Source organism: Clavelina lepadiformis, chromosome 4 (assembly GCF_947623445.1).
Source record: "Clavelina lepadiformis chromosome 4, kaClaLepa1.1, whole genome shotgun sequence".
In the NCBI taxonomy this organism is placed as follows: domain Eukaryota; kingdom Metazoa; phylum Chordata; class Ascidiacea; order Aplousobranchia; family Clavelinidae; genus Clavelina; species Clavelina lepadiformis.
In genome coordinates this window covers 11305793-11325051 of record NC_135243.1, presented here as the reverse complement: position 1 = coordinate 11325051, position 19259 = coordinate 11305793, and the positions used below count along the sequence as shown (strand labels likewise).

Sequence of the window (19259 nt, the reverse complement as noted above, 5' to 3'; positions counted from 1 at the left end):
ACAGATAAGGGAACACAAAGTATTAACACTAAATTTATGTAAACTAAAAGACTTCAGATTTTCAAAAACCAATTTTACGTTGATTTAACTAAACCACCTCGATTTCTTCGCCTGTTTAATCAAGTTTAAAAGTGCTCTAAATATATTTAACATATAAAACTTTAGTTATGCTAAAAACCGGATTTTAAGTGTTAAGTATCATCTCATGACCTGCATTGTTCCTATAAAAGCGAGCGAAATCTTTACAATCCATAGCGCAAAGATGTTTTTTTAATGGTTATTTCACTTACTTTTCTATAATCTCCTATGTTGATAATAATTCTTGTTGCCATGCATAGCTTGACTGTATTTAGTTAGCTTTGCTTGAAATTAATGGCATCAGCTTTCATGCACGCAAACAAGAAACAGTGAAAATAAATGTTATATTATTTATTTATATACATTTAGTTTTAATTTACTATGTCTGGACAAAAATCATATGTGTTTGTGTTATCTCATGCGTCATTGTCCAGAACTGTAAGCCCCATGTGATACAAAGTAGGCGTTGCTGTAAGTTCGAGTAGTTTGTTTTGTCTGATAAACGGAGCTTCTCACAAGTTAGTGATATTAATTCAAAATGTTTTATAACTGAAAGCCCAGCTAAATTATACTTAAAATTCTTTATTAAAACATTTCTTGCTGGGTTTCTTTTCCCATCCACTGATGTACAGCATTGAAGCGATTTTCATTCATCAGTTGCTTGAACACACCACCAGCTCGTCTGCTTAATTTTCGCTTTTTCATCCTATGTTTTATGGATTTAATTAATTAACTATAGGTTTAGTAGCCGTGTAAGTTGTTACAAGCAAGTATTAACGTTATTTTCTTCTCTTTGAGCAAGTTTTAAGCCTTTTCGGCTTCATTACTTTTTCCTGTTCATTGGCTCGTGTTAGTAACAATTGGCTTGATTTTTCATCCCCATTGAATTACGAATGTGGCAGATGTAAAGGTTGTATTAGTGATGAAGAAGAGGAGAAATTGTGAAATTGGGAAGTGATGAGATCGAGCTTGTTAAGCAGGTTCGTTATTTGGGGGACTTGATAGGGGAAAATGACAGTACTGGCAGGGCAGTGACGGCAAGAATACGTGCTAGTTGGAAAAAGTTTAAGGAATTGTCTGGTACACTCTGTGGCAGACTACTCTCTACCAATCTGAAAGGAAGGCTGTATAAAGCATGTGTGATGTGTTATGGAGCTGAATGCTGGGCGATGAAGAAGGCTGATATCAGACGAATGCAGACGACAGAAATGAGGATGATTCGAATGATGTGTGGTAAGACACTACGAGATGGGATTACCAATGATGTGATAACAGGGTGGACAGGTGTTGAAGATATTGAAGAACATCTGAGAGGACATCGTCTGAGATGGCTGGGGCACGTTGAGCGAATGAGTGGGGAGAGCTTAACGAGAAGAGTACAACATAAGATGATTGAGGGAAAGGTGAAAAGAGGAAGACCAAAGAAAACATGAGAAGAGACGGTGAAGGATGATATGAGAAGGAGGGGTTTGAAGATTGAGGATGCCATCGACATGGGAAAGTGGAGGCGTCGCTGCAGACAACTGGTTGACCCTGAATTTGTTTCGGGATGAAGACCAGGCCTGAACAACAGGCGAATGGAAGATGATGATTGTGCTTTTGACGAAAAATAAAATGGTTGATTGATTGAATGAAAAGTGACTTCTACGTTTTATTTATACAAGCATGCTTTTAAAAGTAAATAGTTACGAAGTTTTCTTACTTGATTAGTTTTTCCAACAATGACTGTTGGGTTCGTAGCTTTTATTGCACTTTCTCAAATGTATGCGCCACCTTTTTTTCATTAAAGTGAGTGATGCAATGGTCCTCGTCAACATATTGTCGTTGGCATGGTTAATGCTTTTAATTTTGGTTGTCGCTACTTAACCGGAAAAATTATTTGTTCAAAGCTATTTTTCAGTTTCTTTTTAACCTTAAAACTTATATCATGAACTTACCTGTTATAACATAGTAACCTATAAATACTATAGTTGCCAGCAGGCATAATTCCAACAACAAATAGAATACAGTCGAATCCAGTTAATTGTATAGTCAATAGGCCAAGCCTTTTTATGCGATTAAACGAGTTATGCGAAAGTGCAAAGTCCACTTATTGTCTTACTTGACATGCGAAGCTGGTCACTTGTAAAGACGCCAACACGCACGCACACGCAAATCACTAACATTTATTGTGTATTGCGATCATCAATTCATTCAAACAAAACATTCTAACATTTATTGTTTAATCAAGAAAAATACTCCGCGATTGTTGTTTGTTTAATTTTATTTTGCATGTTTTCTTGCATTTGTGTTTCTAAACGAACAAATGTGGCCGTGTCCGCCCCTTCGAACTGTAGTCGTCGGCGAATTGTATCAAGTACATGCAGAACTTCTTTATTTTTTGGTGTAGTCGCAGCGATTGCGCCAGCAGAGCTTTCTTTGTTGATGTCGTCTTTTTCAACTTGTTTGTTTCGTAAAACTTCTTCACATATTACGGTATCATCTTGAACCCCTGCTACTTCAAGACCGTCATCAAGATTTAGGTATTGTGTGTATGTATCCAGTGCTAATTCAGATGGAACTTCATTCGATGGAAATCCAAGAAAAGGCTCATCAGGTACGTCGGGTGTTAGACCACGGAAGAAACAGCTTTGAATTGTGTCTGCAGAAACATCGTTCCAAGCAGCACTCATAAAGTTTACAACATTTTATACAGTAATAGATCAAGCCACTTCCGTTGCCGTGATGCTTTCATCTGCGTCAATTGTTAGCACAAGCTTTTGTAACATTCGACGGCGGTAATGGTATTTGAAGTTTTTAATGATCCCCTGGTCGAGTGGTTGGACAGAGGAAGTAGTGTTTGGCGGCAAATACACAAGTTCTATACACTTCAAACCATTAACTTCAACTTTGTGGGCAGAACAGTTGTCTAACAGTAAACAGACTTTTTTTGATTGTTCTTGCATGCGAGCGTCAAAGCATTCCAACCATTCTTGAAAGAGTATCGCTGTCATCCAGGAATTGCCATTAGATTTGTACTTTACCGGGAGTTTCTTTATTCCCCTAAAGCAGCATGGATTTGCGGATTTTCCTATGACAAACGGCTGTAGCTTGTCTGAACCGTCCATACTTGCAGTAAATAAGACTGTAAGGCGTTCTTTTGACTGCTTGCTGCCCGAGAGTATTTCATTTTTAAAGCACAAGGGTCCCTGTGGTAGCGCACAAAAGTAAAGCCCTGTCTCATCACAGAACTTGTAAATTTCTGAGGCAGAATAACGGTCTTGTATTTTCGGCCACACAGATGTTATCCAATTTTCAGCGGCTTCAGAATCGTGGTCTTGTTTCTCACCATGCTTACGCTTAAAAACGATTAAATTGCGATCTCGCCAGCGAGTAATCCAACTCATTGATGGATCATAATCTACATTCATTATTTTTCCCAAGTTTTTTGCTTTTTCCCGTAGCATTGGGCCTCTACTATAGGAAGAGACTTAAACCATTACTATATCTACTATACTATATCTACTATATATATATAAGAAGACCTCTACTTTTAGCTTGCTTAAACCATTGTAATAAAGCGTCCTCTAGATCTTCATGCTCTCCACTCTTTCTTGCCCTTTTACGCGATGGGTTTACGTTGCTACGCTGTGCAGACAAAAGTTTTTCTGTTGATTTTAAAATTCGTGAAGCTTGCGACTGCGAGATCCCAAACTTATTGGCAACTGCACTTTGAGATTCTTTCTTGTCAACTTCGCCAGATTTTGTCAGATAACGATAAATCTTTCCGCTTGCTTGTTCCTGCTTAAATCATTTTGAAATCACAATGTCTAGCAAACTGTCGACTGTAATGCTTAAATGAAACCATAACAGTGCAAATGTTTAAAGGCGAATGCTTAAATTCGGCATTGTCTGTTTGATTGTTTCGTAACAAAGCGCAGTTCAAGTCACTGAGGTTATGGATTGCGTGTGCTTTCCCAGTGCATGTTGTTTCCTATTTTACCTTTTAAAAACTTTTGAATAATCGAATAAATCACCTTCATTTTTATTCAATTAAGCGGATTATGCAATAAACTGTTATGCGATAAACCAAAGTATTATCGTTACAAATGATAGACTATTATGGTTTGGGATTTGCGCTCTTCATGCGATAAAACGGATTATGCGATTATCCAGAATGCAATTAACTGAATTCGACTGTAATAAGTTATACTTAACCTAAAAGTTCCTCATTATCTAATTGAACTTGTAATAGACCCTAAATGGCTAAAATGAACTTCTAGCATTCCGTTTCTCCTAACAATGCTATACTTTGAACATACTACTTTGACTTTCTTGGCATTTGGACTTTTTCAACTTATTCTGTATCGAATGACCTCGATCATTAGCCCAACAACCTTAGTGAATTGTGTTGCTAAGCTTAAAGAAATGGATGAGCACAGCAATAGACTAGAACTAGGTTTTGACAGCCAAATCCCGTGATCCGCAACCAGGGGCGGATCTAGAAATTTTTTAGGTGACTGTCAATGTATAAGGTTTAATTTCGGGGAATTCCCCAATGTGAGTAACGTAGCAAACTCACTAGTGGTTAATTCCAGTGTTGTTATTTCAATATGGATGGCTAGCACGATGCCAACCACCAAATTTACCAAACCCCGAAGGCTTATATGTTGACAGAAACAAAACTAAAACCATAACAACAAGAGTATGGGATACGGCTTGATCGCGTCAAATTAAGAATGGTAATTGCGTCTGTTTAAAAATCTTATTCTGCGTCGACATTCTTCACACTGAAAGTGAGAAATTTTGTTCAATACGATAATGGTAATCTGTAAGGCAGCACCTCATATTGTATGTCAACAGTATAGATGAGTTCGGTTAATTGCATACCGTATTTTCTTGAATAGAAACCGCCCTTGAACGGAAACCGCACGATTTGATTAAAAATAATCAATAGGAGCCGCTCTCGTATAGAAGCCACCCTCGAATAGAAGCTGCAGAAGACAATGATGAAGTCGCTTCTTTACTGATAAAAGAAAACAAAGCAAACATATCTAATGACATGCAATAGAAACAACTCAAGCATTGTACATATGTTTTATTTCAACTACAGTATTGTATCAATGATCAATTTCATCATCATCAATAATACTAATATCGTTCAAGTCATTATTATCACAGGAACTTCCACTTCCTTTTGCTTTTTTTGCTTTACACAGATGCGAAAATAATAGCAGCTGTCGGATTAGCGGTTTTACAAAAAGAGACAATAAAATTGCAGCTGAATTACTGTTTCCGTTTTCTTGTCACCGGTACTTATGATAGATAAACTCGAATGCCCACTGAGCACCAATTACAAGACAAAAACGTCCGTTTAATAAAAATAGAAGCCGCACAAAACGTTCAAAAATAAAAAATAGTAGCCGCGGTTTCTATTCAAGAAATTACGATAATCTGTTTTATTGCACGATTGTAAGTCCCAAACCATACCCAACCATTTGTTAAGAAAATACTTCGGTTTACCGCATACAGGTTTGTTGCATAATCCGGTTGAATAGAAATATCAACTATTTATTTGATTAACCGAAACCTCAATCGCTAGATTCAAGTGATAGAAAAAATTGTAATTTTGAGCACACTATGCGAGAACAGAATGTGTGTGCACTGTGCTGCGAGCTCTTAAAATGAAGACGCCAATTCGGCTTTTCTTTCATTTTTATTTGTTAATTGTGTATATAGTATATAATTGTAGACTGATTTTTGTAGTATATTTTCAATTGATGAAAGCAAGCAATCAAAGCAAAAAGATTTGTCGTTGTCAGACAAGATAAAATACTTGTTATTAAAGAACCTGAAAACAATTGAAATTGCAGTTGCTAAAAAGGTTGGGATATCGCAATCGCAGGTGTCACGAATTTAAAAAACAAAAAAGTTTTCATCTGTTCATCATAATAACATGCACTCGATACAATTCGGCGACGATTACAGTTTGTAGGGGTGAACTTATATACATTTTTTCGTTTTGAAAACGAATTGCAAGAGACGATGCAGAAAAACATTAAACAAACATCAATCGAAAAGTAGTTTACATGATTGTGCAATAAATTTTTCCTCTGTGTTTTGTTTTCTTGCTTTTACTAATTTTAACGGTTTTAAACAACACGCAATGCGAGTACACACACAATGCTCAAAAACGCCGCTGATTTCCCATGAAAGGCAACCGCCAATTTAGTAATTTCGGATAAACCCATAATCCGGTTTATGGCAATAAAGCTGGTCAAATTGACTATGCAATTAACCGGATTTGGCTGTATTTGTTCCATTTTCTGCAGTCATTTACGTAGGTCGTGGTCGTTGGTCGAGTATGTCAGAAAGGCATAGTAATGACAGTAAAAACTTGAGACTATTTCACCGTATGTAGATCACGCAGCCCTTTGTTTAGGTTACGATAGGCGTTTAGGTTACGAGAAAAGTTGGATATGCAAAAGTTGATTTTAGTTATTTGGGATTTAATTGTAGTCAGGTTTATAAAACTAAAAAGAAAAAACAGAAACAGATTTTAAGTGTGAAGTATTGTGAAGACCACTCACATGACCTGTATTTTTTCTGTACAAGCCGCAAAATGTGTACCAAATCCAAGCGCACTTGCTTCTATCTCTGCAAAAAATTTAGAAATGTTTAACATATGACAGAAGACTACGTTCCTCTATTGGTAAATGGCATAAAAACTTGTTCAAATTTACCAGCATTGAAGTTCCCATAACCAAGTTTAGACAGCCAATGCGAAGCGTTTTGCAGTGAGCTAATCTTAATCGTGTGGTTAGATGAAAGGCAGCTCAACAATAGCACATGAAAAGCGATTATGTTTTTGTTTAATTTTTATAATTACCGATGCACTTTTTTTTGAAAAACCTGTGTGCACCTGAATTGACCATACAGTAGAATTCGCTTAATATTACCATTTTGGTATGGTCCAGAACTTTTTGCACAAAATTCTCTGTTTTCCATATTTTTCATGTTTTTTCTTATCAATCTTTCATGTCATTTATACAATTTGACAGTGGCAATTGTGCTATGTGCATTATGAATTCATCTACTGACTTTCATTTTAACCTTGCTATTTAATGTTAATAAAAAAATGATGAATTTGTTGTTTTTTTATTATTTTCTGCTTAACTGTATCTAGTCTGGTTAAACATTAGCAGTTTATTTAGACCATTCGGACCAAAACCGAACCAAAATGGTCTGGTCCCAAGACGATCATAATAAGCGGAGTCTACTGTATATCAACATCTCATTACATTGGATTTGGTTTTTAAAGATATGATATTCTAAAATGCATATCCCTACATAGTTGGTACAACGACACTTTATCGAACGACACTTTATCAAACGACAATTAATCGAACCGACAGATAATCGAACGACAGTTTATCGAACGACAGTTAATCAAACCAACAATTAATCGACCCGACATTTGATCAAACCGACAGTTGATCGAACGACAAACTTTGACAATAGCTTCAAGCAAGATTTATGATATCACACTGATGAATTATATTATAGGTGTAACGTCTTAAGCCGCGGATCTTAATTGCTTGTTTCTCAAACATTGAGACAATAAGCCATTGTGATGTGCGGTCTTTGTAATGGTGTGCATTAATGAATTGTGATGTATATATCATAAAGTTGACGATTTATATTTTATATCTATATTTTATATTTATATCATAAAGTTGACGATTTATATTTTATATTTGTGTCATAAAGTTGACGATTTCGCATGGTGGCCGGCCCGCCATGCGAAATCGTCCGGCCCGAAACATATTAATAAGTTATCACAAGAATACGGCCCGCCGTTTCTTATTGAGTTTCAAACTGCAGTGTTAGCTGTGTTTGAAAAAATTGTGATATTGTTACGCCATAAGTACGTCGTACTAGTCTATTGTTACACCATAAAACTGGTGCGCCCCCGCTGTGCGGAAAACCAGCTGACCGCGAGAAGTGAACGAAAGAGAATAGTTAGTCAAGTTATTGGTGGGTTCATGAGTAATACGCTTCAATGCGGAAAGAGAGCAAAATTATATAAATATCATTATCTCAAAAATTACAAAATCCAACTTTATCAAACAAACATGGACAAATAGCTGAATATTTTTTAGGAAACGTCACCAAATTTCAAGTTTCTACAGCAAACAATGCAACTGTACGCCATGTTTTGCTATGACTGTGTGCGTTCTTTTAACAGTCGATTCGATCAACTGTCGGTTTGATCAACTGTCGGTTCGATTAAATGTCGTTCGATCAACTGTCGGTTCGATCAGCTGTCGTTCGATTAAGTGTCGTTCAATAAACTGTCGTTCGATTAATTGTCGTTCGATTAACTATCTTTCGATTAAGTGTCGCGTCACGACATAGTCACATACTATATACTTGTCGGGCTCAAGCGTTGGGTAACTTGTGATTAAATTTGCCCCTTCAGTTTGTTAGCAAGTTTACAATTTATTCTTCCTTTTACATTATTATATGTGTAGGATGTTGGTGATGATAAGGAGGAACCTAAGAAGATTAGAAGATTCATCGAACCAGATTTACCAACAACAACATCTGCAGTTGAAGGCTCTGGAACTCTTACTCACCAACAAGTAAAACCAATTTCATATACATAGTGTCACTGTGAACTAAAAGTACCATACCTGCTGGCTTATAGGCTCACTTTTGAGGTTGTCCAAACCATCTAAAAAAATTGGAATGAGCATATATGCCGAGTATAAAATGTTAGCTTAAAAATTTCGCTCTGATTGCATCAAATCATTACTGCCAATACTACTGACTTGCGTTCTTCCTTAATCAGCACTGCATAAACAATGCATCAAGACAGTTCTCAATTACGGATATGATATCACACTTTTCGCAGGATTTTCTTTGGCCATCCTCGTCATTATGACTATTTTCGAGCAAAGCAGATGAAATTTCGAATACTTGGCAAAAAATGTACCAACGGTTGCGGTATTCGATACTTTGTCAGTACTCGGTACGGGTACTTTCGTGTAAAAGATGCTGCTGCAAATGCAATGTTTGCCATTATTATGTCCTGGTAAAGGTTACTACAGGTCAAAACATATGTGACGTTACTCGTTCGTAATTTCACTTGATATTTCTAGATTAAAAACGATCAGCAGATATTAAATTGTGTATTAAAGATAAATTAACATGTGTTTTTGAAAACATACTTTTTAAAATTTTGAAGTAATCACATGAAACGTACCGAGTACCGGGACTGACTGAAATTTCTTGAAAAAAATAATTCGGTATAGAGATTCGTTACTTGTATCGACGTTATTGGTACTGAAAAAGTATCGTGGTATTACCACTGAATAGTTATTGCAAAGGAAGAAAGTCTGCAGGAAGGTGTTTCTGTTGGTAACGATTACGTTATTGGTTGTCTTTTCTTCAAAAACACAATGCATTGTTATGTCATAGACTCAACCTTCATTGGGCGAAGTGCAATTATATTTATTATAATGAAAGGTATAAATATGACATGAATATGACAACACAACATCATGTATGCGGCGAGTATAGGCTAAAAGCCACATTCTCGACCTGAAACATTTGCATACAGTTTTGGTAAGTATGAAATAATGTCATGAAAAATTGTGTTTGCCACTTTATGCGATAATGTATCTGTGCTAATAAAATGCAACTTGGGCACAAGGGATAACGAAAACAGGGGATAACATAAAAATTAAGAGCACAATTAGCTAGATAATGGTATTTCAACCCAGAGCAAACCTTACATTTAATAAGTGAACGAAATAAACGAGTGTCAAGCCCGAAGCAAAACCAGAGTAGAACCTGTAAAATAAAATCAGGTAAAATCTTAACTAGAGTTGAGACTTTTTTAATATGTAGTTTAACTACCTGTTTTTAATAACACATCAAATAGACTGTATAACCAGTCATTTGCATATAATTTTATTGCTCTCACTTCAAAACCCACTTCTCCTTCTCAGGTTGTGGGGGCAGCAACTGTAGGAGCTCCCAATACAGTTTGCTATCTTTCGCTACGTCAGTCAGCTCAGCTAAAGCAGGGGTTACAAACCTATTCGCTGTCACTGGCCACTTCAGCAGTTACAGCTGAGTAAGCGGGCTGTAACAACTATTTAGTCATACTATGAAATCTTGCTAGCGGCCTTTTGCACTTAAACTATTTTCCTTTTTCCTCGATAAAGACAAACACATCAGTCTATTCTTTTTGAAATATCCTTTTTCGTCTGCAATCTTTCTTTTCTTTGCTGAATACATTGAAATAAACTGAACAATTTGGGAAATCTGTAAAATTTTGCGTAAAAATTAGCATTCAAGGGAAACCGCTTCATTCGGCAGGTTTTTAGCTGCTCCCGCGGCAATCTATTGAAGACATACCGCTACGACTCAATCGTGCTATGAGCTTTTGATATCGCATTGCGCAAAGAAAGACTGCTGGTCTCGCCATACAAAAGCAACTTTCAAACCGGTTTGCGATACGCTTGTTCGTCACATCTGAGTTAAAGAGATACCTAGTTGTGACCAGGCCAAGTCAGTGATGCAATTGTACCACCTGATTCTGTTGTATTGCAATTGTACCACCGTCGGTCTTTTACCGTTTAGTGCGACAAGCATGACTTAGCTTGCATGTCTATCCTTGAGATTAGGCGGATGGCTATGCTTGCAACTTTAGGATATGAAGAAGCCATGGCTACCCAAAATGCAGTTAAGACATCTTCCGTGGTTGAGTAATTTCTTGGGGCTTTGAACTCATCTTTGGTTTTCTTTGTCTGTGATCAGATACAAATTTCTGACGAATGACAAATCGTCTCTTCTTACATCAGGGATATACTTGGCAAACTCGCTGTGCAGAGATTGAAGATTATCGATGTAATTTGCGTTGTCTTCAAGTAACGCATTGAGGACAGGAAACATTCCAATCTTATCCATTGCCATCTTTCTTTCCCAAAGTTCTAGCTTTGCCTGAAATGCTGAAAGTATATCAATAAATTTGATGACTGTCTTGTCTTTTCCTTGCAAAGAGAGGTTTACTTCATTCAGTCTGCTAAAAATGTCAACAAGATAGGCCAGTGATACCATGTCATCTTGCAAAAACTTTACCAGTTCTTCTTTTTCTGTGTTAAAAAGTCTTTCGACTCAATCCGTAGTTCAAAGACCCCCTTAAGTGCGCCATCGCACCTCAGTGTGGTACAGGAGATTTTGATGATCTGCATCCATCTGTTCACAAAAGCGTCGGAACAAGCGTTTGTTAAGTGCACTGGATTTTACCACGTTAACAAGCTTTTATTTTGATTAATTGAGTTTTAGTTTTTTTCCTATCCATTTCCATTGTACTTTTTTTGCAATAGAATCTGGGGCAACTGACCTGGATGACAGTGAGGTCTTTGCGCTGCCCCAAACCAATCAATTGACTTTTGGTTTGATGTATCAGTGATCATGGTAAACAATTCTAAATTAACGTACACCACATAGAAACAGAGAAAAATACCTGTTCAGAAAAATGCACAATGATAATTTCGAACATGGAGTGGGTCATGACTCGTGGTGAATCTTTCCAGTGCAAAACTGGTCTCAGATAAAGACTCTGGTTATAGACGATACCACCATATTCAAATCGAGCTACACAAAATTTTGTTATTAAATTGCTGGAAATTTTCCGAATTTATGGCTAACACTTCTGTCATATCATTCTAGTTCTAAAGAAACATCCAAAAAATTGTAAAAAAGTTTGTGATGATCGTGTATATAATTTTGATGTCACCACAAAATTATCTTTAACACAGTCAAGTATTCTTTTACATTGGCAGATCAAGGTGATGATGGAAAATGCCCGACGACAAATTGAACAACGGAAAGTTGAGCTGCAGCAGATGAATCCCACTGTATTGTCCACTAAAGTAGACCAGGTAAATTGCAGCATGTTGTTTTTTATTAGGAGTAACATTAATTTTCTGAAAGTTTCTTTAATCCTCTTTACAGCTTTTTATTGTATATGCTTCTATTTTTCTGCGTTTTGATCCGGTTTCTGTGCAAGTGTATCGCTTAAAAAAATTGTCTAGAAAATAAGCAAGTATTTTTATAGTTAACATCACAAGACAAGATATCTCCAAAACTTTTGTAGCAATTGGCAACATGCTTGCTATATGATGAATGTTTTATATGTTGAAATCGACCCAACCTACGTCGAGTAATAGTAAAAAGTTTGACAAATTTCAGGCTGTTTACCTGTTGAATTCAGGTCGTGATTCAAGATTTTATCCATTGCTTAAAAGCTCTAACGATGTGGGGCCCGACTATGTCAGCAAACGTCTGTGTTGCGAATGACAGAACGAGAGTTCTGCGATGACAATTTCCATCTTGTCAGACCGCGATGTGCGATGACAGAATGTTATGCTGTTCCTAGAACTAGTATCTATAGCGTATATATAAGCACCTTTGAGTGGCTGTTTTTTGCTGAAATACGGCACTAAACAAATAAATTATTATTATAAAAGCGTGTGATTTGACATTTGCGAAGTCACAATAAAGTTTACTTGCTTGTTTTGCTTTTCTGGCCTGAGTAAGGGCTCCTTTCTCTCCAATTTTCTCGTTGCCGTAGTTACAAAAAAAGCGATTGCATAGTTGAAAAGACGAATGTCTCACCGTGTTCCAAATGTTTTAATTTTCAAAATCGACTCAATGTACGATAAGTTATTTCAACAAATTTCAGTCCAGTTTTCGTGCTTTTTTCCCTCGTTTTCTCTTCAAAGCGGCTGGAGAGAAAGTGACGTCTCTGGACCCCGCTGTTAAAAAGCTTTTCCAGTTAGTAACTTACACACAGATAGACAGACTAGACTAAATATATATATTAACCAAGTTTGTGTCCAATTATTATGTTTTTGTTCTATTTTTTTCCAGTTTTTATAACTTGACATATTAAGGAACATTTAAAAGCAAACCAGCCACCGATGGAGTTAAGAATTTCTTTCCTTCTGCGAATCACAATATTTCGGTATAGTCCAGTGGTTCTTAAACTGGGGGGCGTGTAAGATTCATAAGGGGAGCGCGAGAGATGACAAACTGTCTAGTATATGAGCTATGTCTAAACATGCTTTCTTGATTTTCGCTATAGGTTTATTTTTAATAAAATCTTAAAATGTGTCACGGTGGCAATGGTATTTATGAAATTTGGATTCTGAAATACGTCAATTGATACTTCAAAATATTTGGTGTCTCTCCGCATTGAAGCGTATTGTTTTCGTTTACTCATTCACGCTCTCCTAGCTCGACTAACTGTTCTCTTGTGTTCTCTTTTTGCGGTGACCTGATTTTTCTCACAACGAGGGCGATGTAATAAGAAAAACTTTTACACATGTATCACTTGTAGAAATACTTAAATTACCCTAAATGCATTTTCTTTAGTTTTACAATTATGCTGTATACAGGAAGCCAGATGTTTTTGCTACCAACCTGTAAAAATCCGACCAGTTTACGACGTATAATTTTCGGGTCATTATCGATTGAAAATTTGTGTGCAGTGTCGGCCACACATAGTTAAAATAGTAATGTCGCGCACCCGGTTTAAATAGGGTAAAACCGTAAAATGAAGTAAAACTTAAATTTAGTATTGATTTAATAACCAGGTATTTTAGTAATTAAACTAATTGTATTGACACAAATGAGTGGAAAAAAGAGAAAGTATGACCAAAATTATCTGAAGTATGGATTTATAGATACCACAGTGAACGGAAAAGTCGTACCGCAATGCGTGATATGCTTAGAAAAGCTAATCAACGACGCTTTGAGACCAAGTCGTTGCAGCGTCATCTTCATGAATATAAAGACAAAATCTAGGAACAAACTTGACTGTGAAGCCGACCTAAGATGTGCAATATCTTCTACAAAGCCTCGAATTAAACGTTTGGTTTCCCAAAAACAACTGCATCCTTCACATTAATGAAAGTTAATTGAAAAGAAATTGTTGTTTTGTTTAATGCTTTTTATTTTGCAATGAGGTGGGGCGCGGATTTTTTAGGTTCCGTCAAGGGGGGCGTGTGCCAAAAAGTTTAAGAACCCCTGGTATAGTCAATACATTTAGCCTATTATATACATTGACCATAATTTCGGTGTAATAGGTTGCTGTGCTTAGTTAATTGTAAGAACAACTAATTGAAACCTTTCATGATACTTAGTCAACGTGCTTGTAGTACTCCTTTTCATGATACCCCAACGCAAATGACACACTCACTGTTAAAGTTCCCAACACAGTATTGTAAATGTAGCTAGCTGTAAACCCGAATGATTAAAGTCGGCTATTGTTTCCTCACAATCCAATTGTTAGATTCCAATGCTAAGATTTGGTGAAATAGGACACGTGATGGACAAGAATTTAGGTTTTAATTGTTCGATTTCTTAGTTTATGGTTATAAGATATTCTAAAAACATATAACAGTTTAAAAATGAAAATGTTTGTTGTGTTATAAATATTTTATCGGATCGACCAAACTTGAGTAGTTGTTAAAATGTCCTTTAGTCCGTGTTTCTCTGTTAGTGGAATAACACATTATGAGATATTTCAAACACCACACATATACTGTAGGCATAATGTGTTCACATTAATTACTAAGCCTTATACCTGCTGCGGCAAAAACCATGGAATGGTAACACTCAACATTCACTTTCAAACTTGAGGTTAGCTAACTTATTTGAATTACGTTATCCTTTTATGCACAATCCAAAGCTAGGCTGTATCAGTGGCTATGTGCTGCCAGCATTCTTCTGTAAGTTACCATAACAAAAACGACGCAGTTATTAATAAATAATAATTTTTAAAAACTTTTATAATGTAACCACAATCATAGAGCAGCAGCCAAGATGATTTGACAATTGGCATTAGGTACCATTCAATTGCAAAGTTGCTACTTGAAGTCAATTTAATCTGTACCTAAAGTAGAGTAGTTATTATGTTATCCTTCTGATAAGCTACCCGCAGTGAAATATCAAAGTATATGAAGTCAGATTCGTGTTTATAACATCAACATGGCTTTGTTTCATTTAAAGCAGTGATTCTCAACCTTTTTTAAGATCAGCGTCACATACCAAACCTGAATTTTATTAGGAGGCGCAACAAAACATTACACAAATCATTAAAGAACAACAACAAACTAGAACAAATTTTCTTCACCTTTTTTAACACAACCCAGTTGTTTTCAGTTTGGATGCTCACGACCTAATGTTTTGGTATATCACAAATTAATGAATGGCAATTAACCGCGATTACTAATACACAATAATGGTAACGGTCTGACTTGACTTGACAACCAACAAAAATTTGTGTGCAGTTTTAAGCGTGCTATGTCAGAAACAAAACCGGACAGCCATGTCAGGATTTCCTGGCGACGTAAATATAGTAGCACTGAAAAGAATAAACGCACCCATATAGAGAACCTGTGAACTAGGGAAACACATACAAAGCAATTTAATGTGATGTTTTTTTTTCAATTGTGTAACAACAAACATTGGTGGTTTTCTGGAGCTATTGATAAAGAGTCTCTGCTGTTCACATGTACAGACAGAATGTTCTTCGGCTTTCGTTTATCAGCTATCAATTTCTCAGCTGCTTTTTGGATCCCATATGGGAATTTGAAAATAACATGTACTTGCACCTTCCCGCTGCATATCAGTAACACACATCTACAATTTTAATTGTATTACTGTCAATCTCTTTGCACTGGTATACTTAAACAATGTTTCTAGTCAGTTATAACAAAATACACTATGTCACATGAGACTAAAGCTCCATTTGCGAGACAGTTGAATGCAAGTAATTTGATGACATCATCATTAATAAGATGCTTAAGGGAACATTAAATGTAAAACTGTCAAAAAGGTGATGTGATAGATAAAAACTAATTTCCTTTCTGGATCATAATCATCCTCAAATTACTCCAAACAACTTAGAATTTTAAGAGTTTTCAATATGGCTGTCTGACATGGAGAATATCAATTTTGACAGCACTGATTATATAAAAAACCTTTTTGTCATAGATATAATTATAACTTTTTAAGTTTTGTTTTTCAAGGTTACAGACAGTATACACAATAACTCAGATGTGATGAATAATTCAATAGACAAAGCACAAAAGGCTGCCGAATTGCAGAAACGTATTCAAGCACGACTGGCTGCTAAACCAGGTCTATTGTCTGGTGTAACTGCTGGGCTTCAAGCTAATTTATTTTCAATGCCTACTGCAAAGGTGCCAGAGTGAGTGTAACAAATCATATCTAACGCCTTTAGCTGCTATTGCTATGGTGCAGTTTCAAGATTCTTGATGTTTAAATGCACGAGTATTAACAATTGTTAACTTCAATAAAACTTTGTGCTTTAAAAATCACCATTTGTTCTTCCTTCTTAAACTTGTTTCAACTTATTGGTGTTGTTTAACGTTTTAGGAAATCTGCCCCTACCCCGTTGATTCTAGATGAAATGGGACGAACTGTGGATTCTTCTGGACATGTCCTTCAGATACCAAACAGGGCCCCTACACTTAAGGTGCTTGTAATCAGCATACCACAGTTTGCAATGCATTGAAGAAAACTGAGTTTTCTCCTTACATTGTAAATTTTCATTTCATTATAATCTCTGAAATGATTATGGAAAGTGCCATACTCGTGCTTACAGGTTTATTTTGTAAAGGATAGTGTTGTTTTAATTAGGCTAATATACGAGCAAAAAAGCGGGAGGAATTTCGTCAAAAGTTACAGGAGAAGCCAACTCAAGACTTATCCAGTGGCTCAAGTCAATATTTTGACAAAAGGGTGAAACAGGAATCAGCATTAAGATCAAGACGGAATTTTAAATTCCATGAAAAAGGAAGGTTTGTGCAGATTGCACAAAAAATTCGAACTAAGGTGAGTTGACTAATGCTACTTATGTTTATAAAATGTTTAGTTTTTCTTCGGACTAAATTATAGTCCTGTTTGTATACACTACAATGCCCACACCTACAGTTTTGTCAAAATTAGGCATTGTTGTGCTAAGATTCTATTTTAGATACGATAAACCTGATCAATCCTGTTGGTAGGTAGTTGATTAGAATTTGCCTATGTGTACAAACATAAATCTGTTCGGAAATAATTTAAACTGCTTTTTCCAACCCAATTGTTTACAGTAATTTCAAAAGATTACATTTTGTGTATCACTTTGTCGAATGAATTTTTGTTTAATTTGCTTACTAAAAAGACACGCTCAACGCAATAAACTTGGCAACTCAGAAGATGCACCAATTGAGAAAAAAAATTGACATTTGCTATCATGTGAGCAGTTTTTCAGCTAGATGTCAGGATTAAAATCTGCAGTTTAAGTTTCGGTAAGCAGTTAAGTTTTTTATTTCAATCCCACCCTCACAAACAAAAATTAGCTAGCAACTTGTGCAAAATTGAGCACAGTTGGCGTAGTTGGTGTTTTAATGGAAGGAAAGTTTAGGAAACAAAAATACATGTTCTCCACAGGTGATGATGGTTTTGCAGCCCATCAGCTCACCAATATCTGCCTTTTTGTGAGTGCATGCCCATGACATAATTGACAATACATTTTTTATATAAATAATATAGAAACAATGTTAGTCAAAGTTTCCCAAATTTTTTATTTTTTGCACCCGTACGAAAAGTTTAACATCACACTGCCTACATGAGTAATGTTATACAAATATGATTCTTAAATTTTTTGGAGGCATTGAACCCTGCCAGTTTCATTCGTACATTCACCAAACTGTTCTGTAAAATTTATAACTGTATGTCATACACAGTGGTAGAGATGTGCATTTTAGAATATCAGATCTTGAGAACCGAATCCAAAGCTATTCTGTTCTTTTTTTGAAACCGATGTTATTCTGATTACAGTTATTGCCAGTAGAGGCTTTGATTTACCCCGTATAATAATCGTATAAGGCGATTATTTTACACCGTTTTACTCAACGCGGTGCTTACTACTCTACACAAACACTTAAATTATGATAAATTTATAAGCATTTAACTGTGACAGCAATCGCAGTGAGGGATAAAAGTTATCAAGTGTCTGTGCAACGGCAAGTACATTTGAATAAGTTTGTGATTAGAGGAATGAACGTAAATGCATCGGTCATTGTTGGAAAGGGGAATCAAGGAAAAATTGAACACCTCAAAACGTTTCTTCATGAAATTACATCTTGCATTCATGAATTTGTGTTACATTACATTTGCATGGTTATGCATGATTCACTGTGTATCACATCGGGCGATATTGGAACGCAGTTACGCTACTAGAAGCCCACACCTTTCTAGAAGTCGCTTAATGAGATTGATTTACTTAAATTTACTCTGATCATAGTGTTAATTTTTTGGAAAATGCCCAAGTTAACATATTCTCAATTAACAAAATGGACGAAAGCAGCAAGAATTTCATAAAAGAAGTGTAATTACAGATCGAAATTGAAAATTTTGATATGTATTGTCTTACGCATTCTTCTTCCTCCTTTCCACATTTTGTGTGTTTCATGCGAGAACTCGTGTGAATAACATCGGACGTTGCTGAAATTTGGTATATATATTTAATAGAATGTCAGTCAAGTTCGTATATGAGCTTGATCACGTAATTATATTTTTGTGACTCCTTTATCTTTTGTTGCCTAGCTTTGAAACTTTACTGCTTTGAAGCTACATGATCCCCCAACATACCAGTTTAATGACGATTACATCCAGTCACGTTATAAGGAGATATAGGGCAATTTATGAGAACTGTTTGGCTTATGCAAAAAATTTCACGTTTTCGTACATAACTTTTTATTGCATCAAGATAAATTCTTCAATCGTCATGGTCATAGAATGTGTTAAGAAACAAATTTGCTTCATCACGTGACCATAACCATAGGAAAACACCTTTACATTTCCGCTTTCTTCTTTAACGTTACTCAAAGTTTTTACGATACTGCAATGAAACTTTGTTGGATTGTTGATTTGCTTAAATCTGTCTTGAACTTAAATTTTCCTACTTTAAAAGGAATTTTTATTACTTTTTTTGTAATTTTTAGCAACGCCACATCTAGCAGACGTTCGTCCTTTAAAGATGTAAAATTTTACACTTTAACTTACTTTTGCATTTAGGTAGGGGATTCCCCACTTTTAAATTTTTTAAA

General features: G+C 35.8%; 1 protein-coding gene across 1 annotated transcript in view; it reads left to right on the top strand.

Moving 5' to 3' along the window:
• The window catches only part of LOC143452459 (U4/U6 small nuclear ribonucleoprotein Prp3-like), a 46552-nt gene that overhangs the window by 10252 nt on the left and 17041 nt on the right, over nt 1-19259 (top strand). Inside the window, exons 3-7 of the mRNA XM_076953450.1 lie at nt 8592-8702; nt 11916-12014; nt 16170-16351; nt 16540-16639; nt 16804-16998. Coding sequence (XP_076809565.1) covers nt 8592-8702; nt 11916-12014; nt 16170-16351; nt 16540-16639; nt 16804-16998 — 687 coding nt within the window. The remainder of the gene's footprint in view (nt 1-8591; nt 8703-11915; nt 12015-16169; nt 16352-16539; nt 16640-16803; nt 16999-19259) is intronic.